This window comes from Pocillopora damicornis, chromosome 14 (assembly GCF_964200805.1).
Source record: "Pocillopora damicornis chromosome 14, jaPocDami1.2, whole genome shotgun sequence".
NCBI classification, from domain to species: domain Eukaryota; kingdom Metazoa; phylum Cnidaria; class Anthozoa; order Scleractinia; family Pocilloporidae; genus Pocillopora; species Pocillopora damicornis.
In genome coordinates, this window is record NC_142683.1 from 13208083 (window position 1) to 13231502 (window position 23420).

At 37.1% G+C, this 23420-nt stretch overlaps 3 protein-coding genes and 2 pseudogenes across 12 annotated transcripts in view; 3 read left to right on the forward strand and 2 right to left on the reverse strand.

Moving 5' to 3' along the window:
• The first annotated feature begins 474 nt into the window (after positions 1 to 474).
• Positions 475 to 23420, forward strand: part of LOC149034544 (E3 ubiquitin-protein ligase TRIM45-like) — a 49234-nt pseudogene continuing 26288 nt past the window's right edge. The window contains exon 1 of the transcript XR_016182862.1: positions 475 to 3588. The product of XR_016182862.1 is annotated as an E3 ubiquitin-protein ligase TRIM45-like (transcript). The remainder of the gene's footprint in view (positions 3589 to 23420) is intronic.
• Positions 4375 to 11580, reverse strand: LOC149034545 (uncharacterized). Of its 9 annotated transcripts, none has more exons than XM_089193569.1 (6): positions 10670 to 11580; positions 9502 to 9693; positions 8030 to 8113; positions 7436 to 7614; positions 6631 to 6753; positions 4375 to 5967 (listed from the first exon to the last, which is right to left on the reverse strand). In XM_089193569.1, the coding sequence occupies exons 4-6, from the start codon at positions 7437 to 7439 to the stop codon at positions 5687 to 5689; spliced, it is 408 nt and encodes a 135-aa protein (XP_089049695.1). In that variant the 5' UTR covers positions 7440 to 7614; positions 8030 to 8113; positions 9502 to 9693; positions 10670 to 11580; the 3' UTR covers positions 4375 to 5686. The 9 variants fall into 9 exon arrangements, with proteins under 9 accessions (XP_089049695.1, XP_089049694.1, XP_089049697.1 ...); XM_089193568.1 differs by having other exon boundaries at positions 10523 to 11580; XM_089193571.1 differs by having other exon boundaries at positions 9502 to 9829; positions 10523 to 11580.
• On the forward strand, positions 12141 to 14114 carry LOC149034546 (E3 ubiquitin-protein ligase TRIM45-like). Its single transcript, XM_089193566.1, has one exon. It carries the CDS (start codon positions 12560 to 12562, stop codon positions 13292 to 13294), a length of 735 nt encoding a protein of 244 aa, XP_089049692.1. The 5' UTR covers positions 12141 to 12559; the 3' UTR covers positions 13295 to 14114.
• Positions 15303 to 17761, forward strand: LOC149034547 (E3 ubiquitin-protein ligase TRIM45-like; annotated as a pseudogene).
• Positions 19432 to 21168, reverse strand: LOC113678089 (uncharacterized). The gene is made up of 2 exons (XM_089193577.1): positions 20446 to 21168; positions 19432 to 19709 (listed from the first exon to the last, which is right to left on the reverse strand). Exons 1-2 carry the CDS (start codon positions 20558 to 20560, stop codon positions 19519 to 19521), a joined length of 306 nt encoding a protein of 101 aa, XP_089049703.1. The 5' UTR covers positions 20561 to 21168; the 3' UTR covers positions 19432 to 19518.

Here is a 23420-nt window from a genome sequence, read left to right on the forward strand (position 1 = left end):
TATAAATAACATTTTGAAATAAAGTTATTTGAAAATCTCAATGAGAAACATCATTTCAAAAACTGCGAAATCATCAGTACCTTGGATTCCCTGTAAAATATAAAAAAGTTTGTTGTGTTCATTCGCGCTTTAAATTTAATTGGCCATCAGGACAAGGAAACTCCATACCTCTTCATGCGACAGAAACAGGGATAAGCTGTGGTGGTGAAGAGTCACTAGCTTCGTAATTTTTAACCCTCACAGACTTGAACACGTCTTTTTTTTCTATTTAAATTTATTAAAACCTGTAATTACCAACATTGCAACAATTTATTCCCATATAGACTCGCTAGAAGATTCCCAACTACATATTACTGATTGAACAGGGAAATTGACGAAAATCGAAAGAAACAGTTCCTTTTCTTTATTTTACTTCGGAAAAACAAAGCTAAGAGAGATTCATTTCAGTCAAACACTCGGAGCAAAGCAGATTCGCTTACCTTTTCCTTACCGACTCTTTTTGAAACAACTCTTTCGATCTCGTAGACTCTAGATTTTTTCTCATTCTCTCTGTATAAAAATCCGCGGTACTGAGATCATTCAGCGATTTATAAAACAAAATTTTTGGCATTTCGCTCACTGATAGCTTTCCGAATGCTTCACAACCAAGCTACGCAGACTCAGTAGGGTCGAAATGGACAGAATAGAGCCCTGCCCATGTTGTTGCCAGCCGAATTTCCTTTCATGCAAGAAAGGGTTGCCACCGACGACGGAATAACTAATTCTAAATTCTAGGATGCGATTGGTCGGAGGAAGTCAGTTATCATAGACTTTATGCTGTTTTCTCGGAAACTGAAATAGTATCCCTTTGATGACGGGTTTTGAAAGGGATCGTCGCTTGAATAACGAAGGAATTTACCACAGTTTAACTGACGATCGTCATGGATCCTCTCTTTAAGAATCTCAAGAAACAAGTTACTTGCTCGATTTGTCTCGATACCTACACCGAACCTAAAACTATATCATGTCTTCATACATTTTGCTGTGAGTGTTTAGAGAGACATGCAAGAGTGAGCCAGAGACATGGGAAATTCAGATGCCCCGAGTGTCAGGCAGAAATCGATTTACCGCAAGGAAATCGCTTCGACCGTTTGCCTAACAGCTTTTTTTCACAAAAGTCTGCTGGGTGTCCTTGAAGCAGAAGATCGCCAAGCCATTCCGAGGCAGCAACAGGAAACTTGCTCGCAACATACGGAAGAAAGAGTACGATATTACTGCTCCTCGTGTGATGCGTGTATTTGTCCGATTTGCGTCGTCGAAGACCACCGAAGTCATGCGTTTGACTTGCTTGAAAAAGCAGTGCAAGAGGATAAGAAAAACATTATGTTGACTGCCGAGACCATCAAGGAAAAGGCAAACTTGTTTCGAGCAAAGTTAAGAAAATTAGATAAAACATCAGAGGATATGGAAATGAATATCGCAATCGCTAAACAAGAAGTGTCGAAGGCAACTGAACGCGTGATCACAAAGACGCGACAGCAAGAAAAACAGCTTTTAGAGTCCTTAGAAATGACGCGTAGGAATAGATTAGACCGAGCTAACTCGGCTAAACAAGAACTGGAATCTCTGGTAAAACAAATGCTCCAAGCAGCTGAATTTGCGGAGAATCTGGTGCAAAGAGGGTCAACTATGGATATCATACAAAACAAAAACAAATTGAGGCAGAAACTTGAAGAGCTTCGTGGAGTTGTAGTTCCAAAACGTCGCCTGGCTACATTTGTCAAATTTACCGCTGCATCGCAACGCAACTTTAAACTGGGTTCTATTCAAGTCTCTGAGAAACCGGCAATCGCAGCTAAATCAACTCTACAAGGACTGGATGAAACTTTTCGGGCTGGTGTAGAAGCAAAGCTTACCTTGTGCCCCCGGACATCTGGAGGAGAGATGAGTGACGCTGATGTCACAGATCAACTCGAATTGCTAATAACACCTGCCAAAGATGTGGCAAACGTGACTGTTGATGAGGAATATGACGGAAATGTTGGACTGAAGTTTACTCCCAAAGTACCCGGGGCCTACAACATTGAAGTGAAGATTAATGGCGATAAACTACCGACCTGTCCCATGACTGTGCAAGTAAAAGAACGTGAACTCGTTGTGGTCGGTGAGTTGGAGTTAAAGCTCCCTCCAGGAGACACGCTTGAACGGCTATATGGCATTGCTGTGAATACAGAGGGCCAGATAGTTGTCACAGATAACTTTGGCAACTGTGTCTATGTCTTTGATGAAAATGGCAACTGTTTTAGAAAAAGTAGAGGCGAGGGTAGCAATACGGGACAATTTCAGTACCCTGACGGCATTTCGTTTTTAAATGTCAACGAAGTCCTAATTGCTGATTACAGCAATAATAGAATACAACGACTAAATATTCAGACAGGAACTGTAACTAAAAGTTATGGAAAAAAAGGCAAAGAGAAAGGCGAGTTTGGCAGGCCAATAAACGTTACTGTGGATGATGAAGAGCGCATTGTTGTAACCGAGCGGGGCAATGATAGGATACAAGTGATGTCAAAGGAGGGGGAGTCTATTTTCACATTTGGAGACAAAGGCCTAGAGAAACTCCGAAATCCAACCTGCTGCATTACCTACAAAAACATGTTTCTCGTATCTGATGAAGGCAACCACTGCATCAAAGCGTTTGATCAGTTAGGAACATTCTTATACAAGTTTGGTGGAGAAGGGTATCAAGATGGACAGTTTAACACGCCGCATGGTTTGCTTGTGGACAGCTCCAGTAACCTTCTAGTATGTGACTTTGGCAATAACCGAGTTCAGGGGTTTTCTCAAGATGGTCGCTTCACCGGCAAAAGTATCACTCGTTTATCACTCCCTACTGCGATAACAAAAGCACCAGACGGGCGCATTCTTGTTACTAGCAATGATGAGAAAAAAGTGTACATTTTGAAATAGACTTTTTCAAAAGTGAACTTTGCTTCTTGAGTCGCTCCTTACCTGTGTTTGGTTTTATTTTTTTATGCTGTTTTATTATTTGTCTGGAAGAACGATAATATCCACAAGACTAACAATCATACTTGGAGACAAAATCCTTTTGACTCGAAGTAATTAGCCCAGGTCTTGCAATTTTGTCAGTTTCAAGCCGTTTTAATCTTCTCCATCCCACTTCACTTGGCCATCCATGTTTCTTTTCGGTTTATTAATATCCTCTTTAATTGTTGTTTCTTCGATCTAAAGTTTTGTCAATTTTTTTTTTTTTTTTTTAAGGTAGGGTATTTCTGTGTATCGTTGGTGGCGATTTCAATAATCTAACCCGAGAAATTCAAGATTCAACGGCGAGTCCTCAATAATGTCTAGAGCAGCAGAGAAACTACATGCTACCATTTAGCAAATTTGACTATTTTTAATAGGCTGAGAACATATAGCTGGAAAACGTTGGGACCATGCACTGCTTTTTGCAATCTTTAAGTGGTCAGGATAGATAAAGTTCAGGTTTTTCAGTCTAAGAAAATTTATCTTTAATTATGCTTCAATTCAAGAACAGTTTATGATTGCATAATATCACATGTATAAGTAATCAGCAAGCACAAGAAGGTGACAACTGTTTTTAAAAATGGGCATCTACTGAGTAATTACGCCATAATTAGAGGTGGTTACTGATTTTCTAGGTAAGCTGAAGTGTTAGCTCTAAACTGTTTTGAAAATAGTCTTCGGTTTTTTTCTATATAATATGGCGTGGCAAATTAGGAATGCATTGAATAAATAAGACTTAAAAAGTTATTTCCAGTTTGTTGTAATGAATGATTAGAAAATAAGTTCCAGTTTAAAATATAAATAACACTTTGCAATAAAGTTATTTGAAAAATTCATTAGGAAACATCACCATCTTAATTGCAAAATCATCAGTCCCTTGATTTCACTGGAAAAGGTTAAGTCGAGTTTTTTTTTTCATCTCTTTAGATGTTTTGAGATACAAAAGCATTAAGTCACTTTCTTAAGCCCTTTCTTTAGGCAGGTAAAAGTTTTAACGGTTTTGGCAAGTTAAAAACTAACTAAAAAAACAAAAGAAACAAGCAGAAACAAAACATAAAAAACAAATGTGCCTAAATGTATCATTCATAAACATTTAGTTAGAGGGGCTACATCCTTTAGTATCTTAATCACTTAGTGTCACTACCTTCTAATTTCTCTTTACAGTATCACCCTTACATCAAACAATTAGGTCATGAGAATAAAGGAAATGATCACCAGTTAAAGAAACTCTTGATTGTTAAGCAAATTCTCCTTTTCAGTAAGTTAGGAAATGTTTAGAGAACAGTATGGAGAATATGCATACTGATGTTAGGGTGTAATGGGTTAATAAGCTATGCACTGTGCATAGAGCAATAACCTTTTTAAATTAGCTTCAAATGAACTTACAAGTATGTTAGTCTTATGCAAATAGCTGAATAAAAGACAGACTATAGTTTGTATATTTCGTAAGCTACCTGGCTGTTCTATTAATACCTTCAGTCAACAGTAATTTTTGTTAGCACTTATAGTAGAGAGGCAGATCAAATTAAAAATAAGAGTATTTTCAAAAATTAATTGTCACAGTATATGTACATACGGTAGTCAAAACTTATCTGTGAGTATAAGCCATATCAGAGGACTCGGAGCTTTAAAACAGTCGACAAAAGTCTACTACTCTTTTAACAATGATTATCATTATGAATTGTCAGTTAGTAAACCTTACAAAAAAAAAAAAAAAAAAAAAAACAAAGCTAACTGCAGAACAACAAAAAAAACCAACTATACTGAGTTTTCTCCTTATGCCAAAACAAAAGATAATGGTGGTCATAATAAAAACAATAATGACAATGCTATTGATAATAATGATAATAATAATAATAATTATCATTATTGTTATTATAATAATAATAATAACAACAACAGTACTAATGACAGAAAATTAATTAAACAAAAACCGAAAAGCACCACCAAAAACAAATTTAAAGAGACCGAAAAAAAATAAAAAATTCTATTCTTAATCACTTCTGGTAATCTGTGAAATTCAGTGTGACATACCTCCCTCAAAAGATACATACTCTGTGCATTATTTGAAATTATATAATAAGCTAAATTGTGCAAGTTTTTTGATTGATTCTCGCTCATGGTTCATAATTCATTGGAGAACAGATACATAGCCTTGCCATTAACAAACTTTTGCTTTGTTTTCATTTAAAACAAATAGATTCCATGTCGTTGTCGGTCTGTATGGTAATGGATCACAGAAGACTTTAATATGTCGTAAGAACTTCAGTGACATACTTAACTGTGCCTCATACACCATTTGTTTTTCTTTCACCACATTTGACGTCATCTGTGATATATTACTGAACAGAGCTCAGTTGTAAAAAGGGCAGATAACACTGTTCAACCAAAAAATTGCTATCCAGCAGATAGGAGATAGCAAAACGTACAGCACTTTCCAGTGGATGGAAATTTATCCAGTGAATAGCATTACCTGACCTTCAAACAGCCAGAGCCAAATGTACAGCAACATGGATGGGGGCCAGAAAGGAGTGCTCGTTGATTCATTACTGTGATATAAAAACAAAAAACCACAAAAGGCAATCAGATAAAGGCAAATAATATAATAACAATGGACCTAGAATTCAATACAACTCAAAAACCTTGGCTACAGGATTACCTAAGCCCTGATTGGTTTTACATAGACAGTCATTTTACATCTGACTGGTTGAGTGGATGATATAAATTTTGTAGACCAATCAAATGGTAGGAAAAGAATTTTGTACACCAAGTGAAAATTGCTCCAACACCCATCCAGAGAGAGTGGCGTAAAATTACTGATACAAAAGGCAGATTTACCAGTGACTACAAAATTGTATTTAAAGACAGCATGAGCTTGATTACATTTAACAACATTCTGGGAAGGGCATGGTGCACTGGGAGCAGGAGGCTGATGAGGAGCTGAAAAAAGAGGCCATGAGTGAGTGCTGAATCAAATATTGAGGTCATGAGAATAAAAAAAGAAATGATCATTCACTAAAGGAGCTCTTGACTGTTAAACAAATTCCTTTTGTCAAAACCATAGGAAATGTATAGAGAATAGTATGGAGAATATGAACACTGACATTGGATGTAAGAGGTTAAGAGAATTTTGTGTCAAAGAAAACACCCTCTAGCAAATAATTTTGCCCTTCTGTTATCGTTTACTTGTGTGAAAATTGCTCCTGATATTATGAAAAAAAGCAGCATGTTGAACAATTACAAGAGTTCAAGAGGCAAGGGCATACAATGTACTCCTACAAAATCAGGGGCAAGTCAGAATAGTCCATTTAGCAATTGTGTGCTTAGTCACCAAGTCTTTGAACAGTAGCGAAGCAAAAGGGACTTTGTTTAGATACAAATGTTGCTCTTTCTCAAAAGTAAATTACTTTGTTATCATGGTAACTAGATACTGGTCTTTGTCAAAACATTACGTCACCTTGAGCCCCACTCCAAATTAAAGGCTTGGCAACTAAGTACACAACTGTAATGTGATTTATACTTGCAAAACTGAAGAAAAATGCCAAGTTTTAGAAGGTCATCTAGCTAAACATTACAAGAAACCAACATTGTCAATAGTCATACCTGGTGGAGAGGGGGCAGCATTGTGGTTGTTAAGAGGGCCCCCAGGGCAGGGGGGTAGCTTTTTTCTGAGGGATAACTGGGTGGTACATCTGGCAGACCTGAGGGGTAGGGTGGTACATTTCCCTGTTGAGTAAAAAAGATGCAGCCATGTTAATATTATCAGTTTCAAATTTGACAAATTGTAACAAATTATTTTGTCAACGTCATGTGATATTTTGAGTGCCTTTCTTTCCTCAGTTGCATGACTGAGTACTATGCCTTGAGATGTTACCCCATCTTAAGGTGAAAACCTCCAAAAGTGCTTACCATCAATATCAGTCATAATAACCATATTTAGACTGGAGGCTCCAACAATGTTTCTTCCTCTAAAAACAAGTGCTATGGGCAATATTAACCCTTTCACTCCCGTGAATGACCAAGACAGAATTTCTCATTACCATATCAAGACAACAACAAGCAGACAAGTGATGAGATGAAATAAGTTGATCCAATATCAAATTCTCTGAACTAACATCATAAGAGTTGTATGACAGTAAGGAGAATTACTAAATGACATCCTGGGTGAAAGGGTTATAGTGCATCATGCAGTATTGCACTAAGTGCCTTTTATGTGTTGCAGAATTGCATGGCACAGAAACAAAAATGAAAAAGGCTGCATTTGTAGCCATGAGGGGTTCTCTCATTTTCAACAACTTTTTATAACCCCACACCAAAATTGAGAGTGACTAGTCTTCCCCTGTCTGTGTTTTGAGAGACTTGTATGAGGCAGCATACATGTAAGCTAAATGGTGGATTAATGACTTACACATGTTGCTGGAGGGTATGTTGCATATCCCATGTTACCTCCTGTCATGGGTGGAATACCAGGCCCATTAAAGCCTACGCTGTAGCCCTCAAATCCAATATGACCTCCTCCACTGCTAGAACCTCCTCCACTAGGTGGCCTTGGCTTGATGTTGTCATCAGGAGGTACATCTGAGCTCCCTATTGAGAAAGATTTTAACAATTATTAATGTGATGTTTAACTTGTGCCAGTCAATCATTCAATCATGATTCACTGGCCCAGGTATGGACTCCTGTCCAGGGTGAATGGCACGATGTTAGTGGCATGGATAGGGGCATAGCTGGTGGCATTGGCTAGTGGAATTCATTTAGCTAGCTGCATAAGCTAATTGCTGGTGGCATAAGCTGATTGCACCAGGCTAGTAGCGTAAGCTAGTTGCTATGTTTTTTTCCTGGCTAACAATTTGTCCTAGTTTAAACCCACACTCTTATTCAGTGAGCAATTTTTTATTTTTATTTTTATGGTTTAGAGACACAAATTAAAAATTTGGTATTAATAAACCTACAGTGTAAAAGCTATCAGGAATTGTCAAATTACAGTCAAGTTAACACTCACTCTTTGATTCACTGTGCTATTGGTATTGACTGCAGCTTCATGTCCAAACTTTTTGCCCTACTTCAGTTCTAACTGGTCAGAGATCTGCACGAAATGACAAAAAAACAATATAGTAAATCAATTGAATAATTATTGGCAAATTATTCAAAAATAACTTTCAAGACCTAAATACAATGTTGGCATAATTCTGCTTTGTATAATTATAAATCAATTTAATTAAGTAATAATTATCCAAGAATACAAAATGTTGTTCTTGACTACAACTGTAACTCTTTATTCATTCATCATCATCATTATTAGTAATAATTAATAATAATACAGTAATTTTCTTTCTTTTTTTCTTTTTAAACATTGTGCATCCACCTTAGTGGTATTGACTTTAGGTGAGTCTAAGAGAATTTGAGGCAAAACAGTCATGGCCATAAATTTAGGAATTGAGATATGTCCAGAAATGCATGCAGTAATAAAAATGGAGAAAACTCACTAAAATTGTCAAACCCAGAAACATTCACTCAGTTTGACAAAAATCCATGACCATTCACTTCATTTAACTAAATTTCATGAAATCTGCTATTTTTGTTACTGCATGCATTTCTGGACAAAAGAGGGCAGTTGGGAGGGAAAAAGGGGACATGTTATCCAAATTTAAATATCTTAAGATTTAGGATTTACAGAGGTTTGCATCTGTGCTATATACTATACAAGAAAATAATTTGTGATCACCAATGTTAGGTCATTCAATCTAGATTCTGTAAAACTTTTGAAGGGGCTCATATTTAGCACTTAAAGAAAGAAAAACTCACAGATGATCATGAGGAGAATTCAAAGTCAATTGATCATCAAAAACAGCCCTCCACATTTAATTATTGGACACCATCAGTTTTCTACACATATCTCAATTCTCACAGCTTTCAATTTGAAACTTGATAACCTAATGACAATTTTTGCAGACTGTCCAAAAATAAAGAAAAGGCCGGACCTCAACTTTCTTGAATTTCCAGGTGAAGAGAGACTAAGTGAGAACTGGAGAGCCTTCTGTTGTCATGCTGATAAGGAGTTCACATCCATCAAGAACTAACATGTATGCTCTGAACACTTTGAGACAAAACAAATCAATTAAACTGGACACTTTTTGGGATGAAAAGGTTAGCACACAGCACGGTTCTATCAATATTTAATCAGTGAACAGTCCCTAGAAGTCCAAGTCAATACAAAAAAAGGTCCAATTAGCAGAGAAAATGAAGACAGCAAAGAAGTAATTGCCATGTGTCAACTGATATTGCTCTGAAAGATAATGATTACGTCCTTAAGGGTCAGTAATTCATTAACAGCTTCACTGTGTTTTTGGAATGGGAAGGCCCTTTTATGTGGCATAATTTGTAAAAATTGGAGGCTGTTATCCTTCCTGCCCTCTGTGAAAACCTTAATTCTGAATTACCAGTACTTTGACTGGGTGTTTTTTGAAATATTACCTCAGTCGCAAACTTTGAATGATGTAGATTAATTTCAAAAAGGTACTACATGGCGTGAGTAGTCCAGTGGTCAGTGTGCTGGGCTCTGGGTCCAACGGCCTGGGTTCAAGTCCTGGCTGGGGCATGACGTTGTGTCCTTAAGCAAGATGCTTCGTCTTCTCGGATAGGACGTAAAACCGTAGGCCCCGTCTCCTGCAGGGTTGGGGTAGGAGACGTTAATTTTCCCACACACAAGATTACTGTGTGGTGGATGTCCTCCCCTGGGGTGGGATGGGTGGAAGAGACACTAATTGTAAAGCGCCTTTGATCATATAAATGTTAAAGGGTGCTATAGAAGTAAATGAATTAAAATTAAATTAAATTACATTACTCATATATAGGATTTGGCAAACTTTCAAAATTTTATTTTGAGCAATAAAATAATATGTCAGCTAATTCTTTAATTATTTCTGCATATTCTATAATTTCCTCATGATCAATGTTGATTGATGTGATCTAGTCCAAAAGTTCTTTCTTCCTTTCTGCCTGGATTGAAGTTTTTGCCATAAACTGCAAAGCTACACATCAATGGGCAGCTTCCAACAAAGTATTAAAAAACTTCTATTGAAATCGAATGATTGGGTGAGATTATCAGAGCACAAAGGGTTAAGGTCATGTGGTTTTAGACAATCCACAACTATTTTTCCAAATTCTGATTTTTGAAATTGAACATCTTCCATTGAAAAAGCATTTCTATGAATTTTTTTCCGTTTCACCCTTAGGCAAGAAACTGAGGTGCAAGTCTCCAGCTAATTTCATCTAATACTTGCTTCCAAATCAAACTGAGCTGCAGCTGATTGTCCACATGCACCATCAGCATTATAAAAAGAAATAAAATGACAGGTCACCAATCTCCTATACCTTAGAGAGTCAGTTTATTCGCACAGACATTCAAAATAAACAAATAAAAATTGGAAAAACATTGGCTTGTTCGCTTGTACAGAAAATTGAAAAAAAATTATAGCTGACACATGTGACTTACCCGCCTTTACAAGCACAGTAAGCATAGGAAATGCTTCCAATATTTTTAAGCACGATAAAACCCCAGTAGAGGTCTTTGCATCTTCGGTTTAAGATCTTTCATTTAATTTCACTTTGAACTGGAAATAGCAGTATCCGGTCTGTTTACCTGTCCCATCAGCAATTAAATCGTGGTACTTCAGACCCTTCACATGCCCGTCAACAAATGAGCGAAAACCCTCAAAGACTTTTATACGACCGTAAACAGTCTTCATCGCAATCATCTATTCCAACCAGATAATGGTAAATATTGGGAAACCTGAAGTCTGGAATACCTGTGAACTCATGAACCCAAAACTTCAGCGAAAGTGGATGGGAAGTACTTTTCCTCTTGGCAATGTTATTGTCGAATTAATCAACTCGTCGTGCTCCTCTGTTTCCTTTTCAAGTTTTGGAAGTTTTATATCGCCACATTCTTGCAAAGCTCTAGCATTTCTTCCCCTCCTCTATTCTTACCGATTAAAGAAATTTTAATATCCCTTTCTTGCAAAAAATTGTGTAGTTCTGGAACTTTCATATTTGTGAAGAGAGAATCATTCGCTGCCATGTTTCCCCCCAGCCTCAGCTTGATGTCAAAACTAGTTACCAGACCTTCTTGTACAAATAATTCGAGCACATCATGAATAAGCTTCTTTGATGCTGACACTGATGGAGTCGCTTGTGATAAACCTCAAGGAACAAGTTACTTGTTCGATTTGCCTCGATACCTACACCGAGCCCACAACTATATCATGTCTTCACACGTTTTGCTGTGAATGTTTGGAGAAACATGCAAGAGTGAGCCAGAAACAGGGAAAATTCAGATGCCCCGAGTGTCAGGCACGATCGATTTACCAGAAGGAAATCGCTTCGACCGTTTGCCTAACAGCTTTTTCCATAAAAGTTTGCTGAGTCTTCTCGCTGTTCGACAAAGTGGCGAGGCAAGTAGCATTACTTGTTATCAATGCAGCGCAACCAACCCTCAGATGTACTACTGCTTCGATTGCGGACGATTCATGTGCCCTGATTGTTTCAACGCACATGAGCTACTCCCCGGTCACTTCGCAAACGTGTCACTTCGCAAACTGTCACTTCGCAAACGTCCTTTGTCACTTCGCAAACGCATCCAAGTCGATTCGCAAACGTCTTCGAATTATTTTTAAAAAGGTTGATATAACTTCATATTATGTTTCTTTACAATCTTTTATCGAAGAAAGTTATAAAATTAAGAAGTAATGTAGTAAGTTTTATCAGCGTGAAAGCTTACTTTTGCCATTTTGGAAGCTCGGCAGGCATCCAACTTCTTGGAATCTTTTCAATAAATCTTATCTAACTCAGTGTCTCGAAGTGTCTCAATGTCTAGCTTGCTTTTTCATTATTTTCTATCCTTCTCATTGATGTCTTATCGTTACTGTGATCTTACATCAGACGATGACTTTCCTTACTCATGTGAATATAGTCATCGGGAGATCGGTACGTTTCGTTCGATGAAACGATTTGCTATCGATCGATCGCATACCGTTCACTTCGCGAACGTAGTCGCGATCCCAGTCGATTCGCAGACGTGTTCAAATTATTTATAATAGTCACGCAATCAATTCATCATTTATAATGATTAAAAGTAACGTGATTCTCTTCTGTTGATTTTCGTTGATTCATATTACGTTTGCGAATCGACTGGGATGCGTTTGCGAATCGACCGAGGACGTTTGCGAACTGACAGTTTGCGAAGTGACACGTTTGCGAAGTGACCGGATACCGTTTCAACGCACATGAATTACTTAAGAAGTCTTTTCAAGGACACAAAGTCACGCCACTTCAAGACTTCAAAACAGAAGATTACGAAGCATTGTTAAGGCGACAACCGTTTTGTTCTCAACAATTCCACGAGAGAGAAATTACACGGTTTTTTTGTTCGCAGTGTCAAGTTTGCATTTGTCAAATCTGCATAGTCACTGATCATCAAAACCACAAAGATGTTCTTCTCGACAAAGCAGCACACGAGGAAAAGGATAACATCATGTCGGGCGCTAAATTGATCAAGAAAATGGAAAGCGAGCTCCAGAAAGTCATTAAGCAGTTTGAAGAAACGATTTCTAAGCTGGAAAGCAATACGGAAACGGCTAAGCGAGGCGTCAAGCAAACAGTGGAACAAATGATCGCAAATATTCGAGAGCGCGAGCGAGAGGCGTTAGAATCCCTTGACACAACACGCGTGTCGAGACTCCATAAAATTAACTCGGCCAAACAGGAAGTGGAATTCTTAGTAAAACAAATGAACCAAGCAGCTCAGTTTACGGAAAACCTGGTGCAGAGAACCTCAAGCTCGGATATTATGCAGAACAAAGAAACTTTAAAGACCAAATTTGAAGAGCTCCAGCGAGTTGAAGTTCCAAAACATCAGCAGACGACATTCATCAAATTCACTGCGACATCTCAAAAGGACTTAAAACTGGGTTTTATTGAAGTCACCGAAGGCACCGCAAACGCAGCTAAATCAACTTTAGAAGGACTGGATCAAACTTTCCAGGCTGGTTTAGAAGCAGAGTTTACGTTATGTCCAAAGAAATCTGGAGGAGAGATTAGTAACCAGGCTGGTCTTAGAGGTCGAGTTGAATTGCTGATTAAACCCGTCAAAGATGTTACAGACGTGATTGTTCAAAAGAAAGAAGACGGCAATCTTAGACTGAAGTTTACTCCCAAAGTAGCTGGCGCCTATAGCATTGAGGTGAAGATTAAGAATGCATTGTTGTAACCGAGTGGGGTAATGGTAGGATACAGGTGATGTCAAAGGAAGGAGAGTCTATTTTCACATTTGGAGACAAAGGACCAGAGAAACTTGATGGTCCAACCTGCTGCATTCTTAACAAAAACATGTTTCTCGTATCTGATGGAGGCAATAACTGCGTAAAAGCTTTTGATCAGTCATGAACATTGTTATACAAGTTTGGCAAACAAGGGTATCAAGATGGAAAATTAAAAGCGCCGTATGGTTTGCTTGTAGACAGCTATAATAATCTTCTAGTATGTGACTTTTGCAATGAGCGAGTTCAGCAGTTTACTTTAGATGGTCGCTTCACTGGCAAAAGTATCACTCGTTTATCTCAACCTATGGCGATATTAACAGTAACAGACGGGCGTATTCTTATTACTAGCTATGATGAGAAAAAATTGTACATTTTGAAATAGACTCTTTTAAAAGTGAACTTTGCAGTTTGAGCCGCTCCTTACCTGTGTTTTGTTTTATTTTTAATACTGTTTTACCACTTTTCTGGAAGAACTCTTAGCGATAATATCAAGACTTACAACTACTCTTGGAGACAAAAACCTTTTCACTCGAAGTAATTAGCCCAGGTCTTTTAACTTTGTCAGTTTCAGTCCGTTTTAATCTTCTCCATCCCTTGCCATTTGGCCATCCATGTTTCTTCTCGGTTTATTAAGTTCTTTTTTAACTGTTTTTTCTACGATCTAAAGTTTTGTTTATTTTCTTAAAAGCCAATGTATTGTATGTTTTGTTCCATATAATAAGGTGAGACGAATTAGAAATGTATTGAATAAATGAGACTTAAGAGTTATTTACAGTTTGTTGTTATGAATGATTAGAAAATAGCTTCCTGTTTCAAATTGAATAACATTTTGAAATAGTTATTTGAAAAACTTATCGGGAAACATCATTTTAAGAATTGCAAAATCATCACTACCTTGGTTTCCCTGGAAAATAAAACAAGGTTATGTCGAGGTTATTAATACTTTAAATATAATTGGCTATCAGGAAACTGGAGCTGAGGCAACAAATTAGAAAGAATTAAAAAATAATTATTTCTTATCTCTTCCCTATTTCCGCACCAGCCCCCCCTCCCCCCGCCTCCCTCCTGATTTCCCGCGAACAAAGTGCGAGCGAACCGGGAAGAGAAATAAACAAGCGACATGTGGCTTATTTGCATAGATTAGCTCGCTTGCCTTGCTGGATGACTTTGAATTCTCATTCCTCATGATTACCGATGTTGTTGAACAATATACTCTATTTAATAACAAAAGCTACAACACTTGCAAAAAATAACAAATAATTTAACTGTCCGTGCATGTTTGATAATCTCACCTTAATTCACAATTGTCCATTTTCGTAACGTGACGGCGTTTCGTTTCGATAATAAACTGTTTATTTAAGCTATTAAGTATGATTTCCATCATCTACTGAAACGAGTAAACTGAAGTAAACAGATACAGTTATAAGTCACAAGCTGAAGAGATCAACAAATTCATTGAATGTGATCAGTCAAGTCCTGACAGATTTCAGTTCTGGTTTCTCAGAAATTTAAATAAAGTCGTTAAAAGTAGCTTTATGGTTTTTTACAAGAAAAGTAGTGATTTTCTGTTTTCAATGAATTATGTCTTCAAAACCGTAAGCGTTTAGATATCTGTGTTTTCAAAGATCTCTGGCTATGACTAAACCGAAGATATAAACTTCAAGTAAGACAGATGAGAAATATAGTCGAATGTCTCGCCAAAGGAATGCAAATCACGAATTATTGTTTCAGTTTCAGCTGATGACGTTGTTGTCAGCCAAATTTCCTTTTCTGTGAGAAGAGGCTGCCACTGACGAAGGAGTAAGTCTAAATTCTGAAATGCGATTGGTCAGAGGAAGTCAGCTGTCATGGACTTTGTGCTGTTTTCTTGGAAACTGAAATAGTAGCTGATATTTCGTAGAAGTGTTTTGAAAGGGCTCGTCACTTGAAAAACAAACCAGTTTACTACATTTTAAGGCGATCGTAATGAATCCTCTCTTTAAGAATCTCAAGAAACAAGTTACTTGCTCGATTTGTCTCGATACCTACACCGAACCTAAAACTATATCATGTCTTCATACATTTTGCTGTCAGTGTTTAGAGAGACATGCAAGAGTAGTGAGGCAGAGACAAGGGAAATTCCGATGCCCCGAGTGTCAGGCAGAAATCGATTTACCAGAGGGAGAAACCTAACAGCTTTTTTCACAAAAGTTTGTTAGGTGTCCTTGAAGCGGAAGATTGCCAGACCATTCCGAGGCAACAACAGGAGACTTGCTTGCAACATACGGAAGAAAGACTGCGATATTACTGCTCCACGTGTGAGGCGAGTGTTTGTCCAGTTTGCGTCACCGAAGACCACCGAGGCCATGCGTTTGACTTGCTTGAAAAAGCAGTGCAAGAGGAGAAGAAAAACATCATGTCGACCGTCGAGACCATCAAGGAAAAGGCAGACTTGTTTCGAGAAGAGTTAAGAAAATTAGAGAAAACATCAGAGGATGTGGAAGTGATTATTGCAATCGCTAAACAAGAAGTGTCGGAGGCAACGGAACGTGTAATCACAAAGACGCGCCAACAAGAAAAACAGCTCTTAGAGTCTTTAGAAATGACGCGTAGGAGGAGAATAAAGCGAATCAACTCGACTAAACAAGAACTGGAATCTCTAGTAAAACAAATGAATGAAGCAGCCGACTTTGCGGAAAACCTGGTGCAGAGAAGATCAGCTGCAGACATCATACAGAACAAAAACAAATTGAGGGAGAAACTTGAAGAGTTTCATGGAGTTGAAGTTCCAAAACATCGCCAGGCTACATTTGTCAAATTTACCGCCGCATCGCAACACAACTTTAAACTGGGTTCTATTCAAGTCTCCGAGAAGCCGCCAATCGCAGCTAAATCAACTTTAGAAGGACTATATCAAACTTTTCAGGCTGGTGTAGAAGCAAAGTTTACGTTGTGCCCACGGACATCTGGAGGGGAGATGAGTGACCACGCTGATCTCAAAGATCAAGTCGAATTGTTACTAAAACCCGCCGAAGATGTGACAAACGTGACTGTTGATGAGGAGTACGACGGAAATGTTAGCCTAAAGTTTACTCCCAAAGTACCTGGAGCCTACAGTATTGAAGTGAAGATTAATGGCGATAAACTAACGACCTGTCCAATGATTGTGCAGGTAAAAGAACGTAAACTTGTTGTGGTCGGTGAGTTGAAGCTAAAGCTCTTTCCGAGGGACACGCTTAGATGGTTATGTGGAATTACTGTGAATACAGAAGGCCAGATAGTTGTGACAGATGACTTTGGCGACTGTTTATATGTCTTTGATAAAGATGGCAACCATTTGAGAACAATTGGAAGCGAGGGTAGCAATACAGGACAATTTCTTTCTCCTGATAGCATTTCGTTTTAAATGACGACGAAGTCCTAATTGCAGACTCAGGCAATTGCAGAATACAACAACTTAATATTCAGTCAGGAACTGTTGTGAAAAGTTTTGGAAAAGAAGGCAGAGAAAAAGGAGAGTTTGATAGGCCAATAGACGTTACTGTGGATGATGACGAACGCATTGTTGTAACCGAGTGGGGGCAATCATAGGATACAGGTGATGTCAAAGGAGGGGAAATCTATTTTCACATTTGGAGACAAAGGCCCAGAGAAACTTTTATGGCCAAGCTGCTGCACTCTTTACAAAAACATGTTTCTCGTATCTGATTTGGGCAACCACTGCATAAAAGCTTTTGATCAGTCAGGAACATTCTTATACAAGTTCGGCAAAGAAGGGAGACAAGATGGACAATTTAACCCGCCGCGTGGTTTACTTGTAGATAGCTCCGATAATCTTTTAGTATGTGACTCTGGCAATAACCGAGTTCAGCAGTTTTCTTTAGACGGTCGCTTCACCGGCAAAAGTATCACTCGTTTATCTAAGCCTGTGGCGATAACAAAAGCACCAGACGGGCGTATTCTTGTTGTTAGCCATGATGAGAGAGAGGTGTACATTTTGAAATAGACTTGTTTTATTTTTAATAGTTTTATCACTTGTATAGAAGAACTCTCAGCGATAATATCAAGACTTACAATTCCACTTGGAGATAAAAACCTTTTGATTTGAAGTAACTAGCCCAGATCTTTCAAGTTCGTCAGTTTCGAGCCGTTTTAATCTTCTCGATCCCTCGCTACTTGGTCATCCACGTTTCTTCTTGGTTTATTAATATCCTCTTTAATTGTTTCTTCTCCGATCTAAAGCTTTGTTTATTTTCATGTAAGGTCAAGGTATTGCTGCGCATTGTCGGTAGCGATTTGTTTAATCTAGAGCAAGAAATTTAACGGCGAGTCCTGAAAAATGTGTAAAGGTAGCAGAAAAACTACATGCTGTATAGAAACATGTAAAAAATGTGACTATTTTCATAGCCTGAGAATATATGGCTGGAAAACGTTAAGACCATGTGCTTCTTTTTGCAATCATTGATTGGTCGGGATAGATTAAGTCCGGGTATTTCAATCAAACAAAATATATCTTTAATGAAGCTTTAAATGTATTATTCATAAACATTCAGTTACAGGGGCTACATATTTAAGTACCTCAATTACTTTCTGTCACTAGCTTATAATTTCTCCTTACAGTATTACCCTTACATTAAAAGTTAAGGTCATGAGAATAAAGGAAATGATCACCAGCTAAAGAAACTCTTGATTGTTAAACAATTTCTCCTTGTCAGTACGTTAGGAAATGTTTAGAGAACAGTATGGAGATTATGCATACTGATGTTAGGGTGTAATGGGTTAATAAGCTAGGCACTGTGCACTGAGTAATAACCTTTTTCAATTAGCTTCAAATTAACTGTTAGTCTTGTGAAAATGGCTGGATAAAAGACAGACTATAGTTTGTAAATTTTTTAAGCTACCTGGCTGTTTTATTAGTATCTTCTGTCAACAGCAATTTTTGTTAGCACTTAATTAGTAGAAAGGCAGATCAAACCAAAAATAAGAGTATTTTCAAAAATTAACTATCACAATATATGTTCCTATGTTTGATGAATGTGGTAGTCAAAACTTATCTGTGAATATAAGCCATATCAAAAGACTTAAAACTTTAAAACAGTAGATGCAAGTAAACTGCTCTTTTACATCAACATTTAACACGATAATGATGACAATTATGAATAACCAATAAGTGCAATTAAAAAAAAACAAAACAAAACAAAACAAAAAAACTATACTGAGTTTTCTCCTCATGCCAAAACAACAGATAATGATATTGATAATAATAATAATAATAATAATAATAATAATAATAACAACAACAATACTAATAACAGAAAATTGATAAAAAAAAAGACAAAACAAAACAAAGAAAAACACTAACAAACATTGAAAAATATAAAAAAAAATATTTTCTTAATCACTTCTGGTAATCTGTGAAATTCAATGTGACATCCCTCCTTCAAAACATACATACACTCTGCATTACTTGAAATTATATAATAAGGTGAATTATGCTGTATTTTGATTGGCTCTTGCTCATGGTTCATGATTTACTGGAGAACAGACGCATAGATGACCTAACCATTAAAAAACTTTTGCTTTGTTTTAATATAAAACCAATAGATTTTATGTTACTGTGAATCTGCACAGTAATAGATCACAGATGACATCAGAAGGTGGTGGGAACATAAGTGACACACTACCCTGCACCTCATATGTCAGTTTTCTGTCTTCACCAGATTTTGACATCATCTGTGATATATTTCTGAATAGATGTACATCTTCACAGATGGAGGCCAAAAAAGAATGCTCTTTAATTCATTAATGTAGTGTAAAAACAAACATAATAACAACTGGTAATCAGAGAATGGCAGATACAATAACAAAGGACCCAGAATTCAACATAAGTAAACAACCTAGACTACAGGATTAACTAAGCCCTGATTGGTTTTACATATACAGTCATGTTACATCTGATTGGTTGAGTGAGTGTTACATCTGATTGGTTGAGTGAATGACACAAGTTTTGTAGACCACACAAATGGATTCCTTTGTGCACCAAGTGAAAATTGCTCCAACACCCATCTAGAGAGAGAGGCACAAAATTACTGATGCAAATGGCAGATTTACCAGTGACTACAAAATTGTATTTAAAGATAGCATGAGCTTGATTACATTTCACAATATTCGTGAACAAAAATTTTTGCAAAGTCTACTTCTTCTTAAGATTTTCAAATCTCCCAGCAAGATCATCAAAGTCTACATCTTCACTGCCAGCACTGCTTCCCCCTCGAATACTGTCAGGCAAGTTTGGTAAATTTGTAGGTACTGCAAGAAGGTCTGGGAAGCTGGAGCCTGATGAAGGGTGTGGTGCACTGGTGGGAGCAGGAGGCTGATGAGGAGCTAAAATGAAAGAAGCCATGTCATCATTTTCTAAATATATCCCGTAGAAAACAATAATGACGTTGTACCTATTTAACTTCCAAAATCTAATAACGAATTTTCCCTTCTACAATCACATAACTACAGTTGAAGCTGTATTAAGCAGCACTGTATAATGTGCCCATCCTGTATTAGCTGGTCAGCTTTTAAAGTCCGAAACCCCCCCTCCTGAACCCCCCCCCCCTCCTCATCCCTTTGATTGTTGGAATTTTAACCTCTATTGGACAGTCATGGTCACCCTTAACTGAGTCTTAATGGCCTGTTTGTATTGTCTTCCACTTGCATTAAACAATCCCTTAAAGTGCAAACGCTGAAGTAAAACTAAGAGTAATCTCTCAAGTAAAATCTAATCCATGTTTATCCCCCAAATCAATGTTTAAAGTGTTCTATGCAAGTTTTTGTGCACAAAGTGGTCAGTTATAATATAAAATGTGGTTTATTATTATCATTATTATTATTATTTTAATTTATTTTTTATATTTTTAATACATCTATTCTGTGAAACCTGTATTGAGCAGTCAACCTGTATTATGTGGTCACCTCACCATTCCCTGTGGGTGACTGCATAATAAGGGTTCTACTGCACTCAATATTTTCTTGTAACTTTAATGAGAAATTAGGAGTCAGTCATTATTAGAGGTTTAAGGGTTAACTCCTTAGCTAAACAGTACAAGAAACCAACACTGTCAACACGTACCTGGTGGGGAGGGGGCAGTATTCTGGTTGATAAGAGGGCCCCCAGAGTAGGGCAGGAGGGTGGGACATTTCCCTGTTGTGTGAAAAAATGGCCATGTGAATATTACAATTTTCATATTTGACAAATTATAACAAATTATCTTGTAAATGTTGTGTGGTATTTTGAGTGCCTCTATTTCCCCAGTTGCATGACTGAGTACTTAATGCCTATGCTATGTTACCCCATCTTATGGTGAAAACCTCCAAAAGCGCTTACCATCAATATCAATCATAACAACCATATTTTGATGGGAGGCTCTAACAATGTTTCTTCCTCTAAACACAAGCACTACAGTCAATATCAACCCTTTCACTCCCATGAATGACCGAGGCAGAATTTCACTTTGCAATATCAACACAACATCAAGCAGACAAGTGATGAGATGAAAGGAAAATATGAGTTGATCCAATACCAAATTCTCTTAACTAACAATAAGAGTTGTATGACAGTAAGGAGAATTACTAAATGAGATCCTGGGGGTAAGAGGGTTAAAGTACATTATGTAATATTGTACTAGGTGCCTTTTTTGTATTCCAGAATTGCATGGCACAGAAACAAAGTGAAAAAGGCTGCATTTGCAGCCCTGAGGAATTCTCTCATTTTCAACAAATTTTCTCCTAATGCAATTGCACAATGCTGCATTAAGAGCAAAAGCTCCTGATCAATGAGCCACTTGGCTCCAATACATACTTAACCTTTTCCTCGTTCAACGGGAATTCATCACATTTGAGTTATGGCAAGTATCTTCTTACTCCTATCACTGATGGGTACACCATGACTGCGAGCAATCTCGATCAAAAAATTTTCCACTCACATCTTTGGTGGTGGTCTAGGATCAAGTCTCAGGATGAGCTACAAATAAAAGAAATTTCACAGAAAAATGTTTCAGATTTGAAACCTTTCATGGTGGCAAAACTATATACATGGAACACCTGCGACCAGTGAAACTTATTGTTTATTTGCAGATTTTAGACGGCTGCAGACTTCATTTATCTTAGACTAGAGCAAGAACAGGATTCCAAAAACTTCATTACTGATATTATCAATTGAAGTGTTACTTCATGATTAACCAATTATATTAAATGCCATAAAACCCTTTACATTATCACTCTGTGCCCATGTTATGTATCATTTGAATTACATAGTCAAAAGATTGATACCAAAAAAATAAGGTTACTGATAATGTACTCTGATTCCAGAACTGATAGTATGTTGGACTTTATATAATTCCAAAAAGAGCAATGTGTGCACAACCATATATATGATGACATTTCACACTGGACACCCATCCATTCTCCACACTTTTTCTTGAATATCAAGAGATATCTGTAGTTTTCAGCTAGAGTACGACTGTCTGGTAAATATCTCATTTTTTGTTCTGGATAACAATCTTTCATAGTTCAAAGCCAGTCACTCTTCCTCAGTGAGTAATTTTTTCCTTTTTTAAATTTTCTGGTTTAAAGAAACGAGATAAAATTCAGTATAAAGAAACCTACAGTGAAAAGCTATCAGTAATTTTCAAATTACAGTCAAGTTAACACTCACTCTTTGATTCACTGTGCTATTGGCATTGATTGCAGCTTCATGTACAAAATGTTTGCCATATTCAGTCTTAGCTAGTCAGAGATCTGCATGAAATGACAAATTAAAACCAATAATAAAATTAAATTCATTGAATAATAATTGGCAAATTATTCAAAAATAACTTTCAAGACCTAAATACATTTGAACAATGTTTGCATCATTCTGCTTTGATTAATTTATAAATCAATTTCACTTTTATTCATGAATACAAAATATTGTCCTAATGACTACCATTGTAACTCTTTATTCAATCATCATGATCATTTTTGTTATAATTATAATACAGTAATTTGATTTTTCCTTTTTAAATGCTGTGCACCCATCTTAGTGATATTGACTTTATGTGAGTCTTAGAGGATTGAGGCAAAACAGTCACTACAATAAATTTGGGAATTGAGATATGTCCAGAAATGCATGCAGTAATAAAAATTACCATGGTAAAAATTTGCAAAAATCATAATATCCAGGAACATTCACTCAGCTTGACAAAATCTATGGACATTCACTTGGTTCTACAAAATTTCGTGAAATCTGCTATTTTCGTGACTGCATGCATGTTCTTTCTTCCTTTCAGCCTGGACTGGGGGTTTTCCCATAAACTGCAAATCTACACATGAAGGGGCAGCTTCCAATTAAGTGTTATAAAAGTTCTCTTGGAATCAAATGATTGGGTGAGATTATCAAAGTACAAAGGGGTTAAAGTTGCGTGGTTTTGGACAATCAACTATTTTTCAAAATTCTGATTTTTAAAATTGAAAATCTTCCATTGGAAAAGCATTTTCTGTGAATCTTTTTCCGTTTCACCCTGAGGCAAATAACTGAGATGCAAGTCTCCAGCTCATTTCTTCCAATAGTTGCTTCCAAATCGAACAGAGCAGCGGCTGTATGTCCACATGCCCAATAAGCGTTATAAAAAGAAATAAAATGACAGGTCACTAATCTCCTATACCTTAAAGAGTCAGTTTATTCGTACAGAAACCCAAAATATCAAACAAAATTGGAAAACCATTAGCTCGTTCGCTTGTACAGAAAATTGAAAAAATACAGCACACACATGTGACTTTAACCCGCCTTTACAAGCACAGTAAGCATAGGAAATGTTCCAATATTTCTAAGCACGACAAAGCCCCAGTAGAATTCTTTCCATCTTCGGTTTTAGATCTTTCATTTAATTTCACTTTAAACTGGAAATAGCAGTATCCAGTCTTTTTACCGGTCCTCATCGTGACCATCATCAATTATATCATAGTACTTCAGATCCTTCACATGCCCGTCAACAAACAAGCGAAAACCCTCAGGACTTTTCGACTTTTATACGACCGTAAACAGTCTTCATCGTAACCATCTTTTCC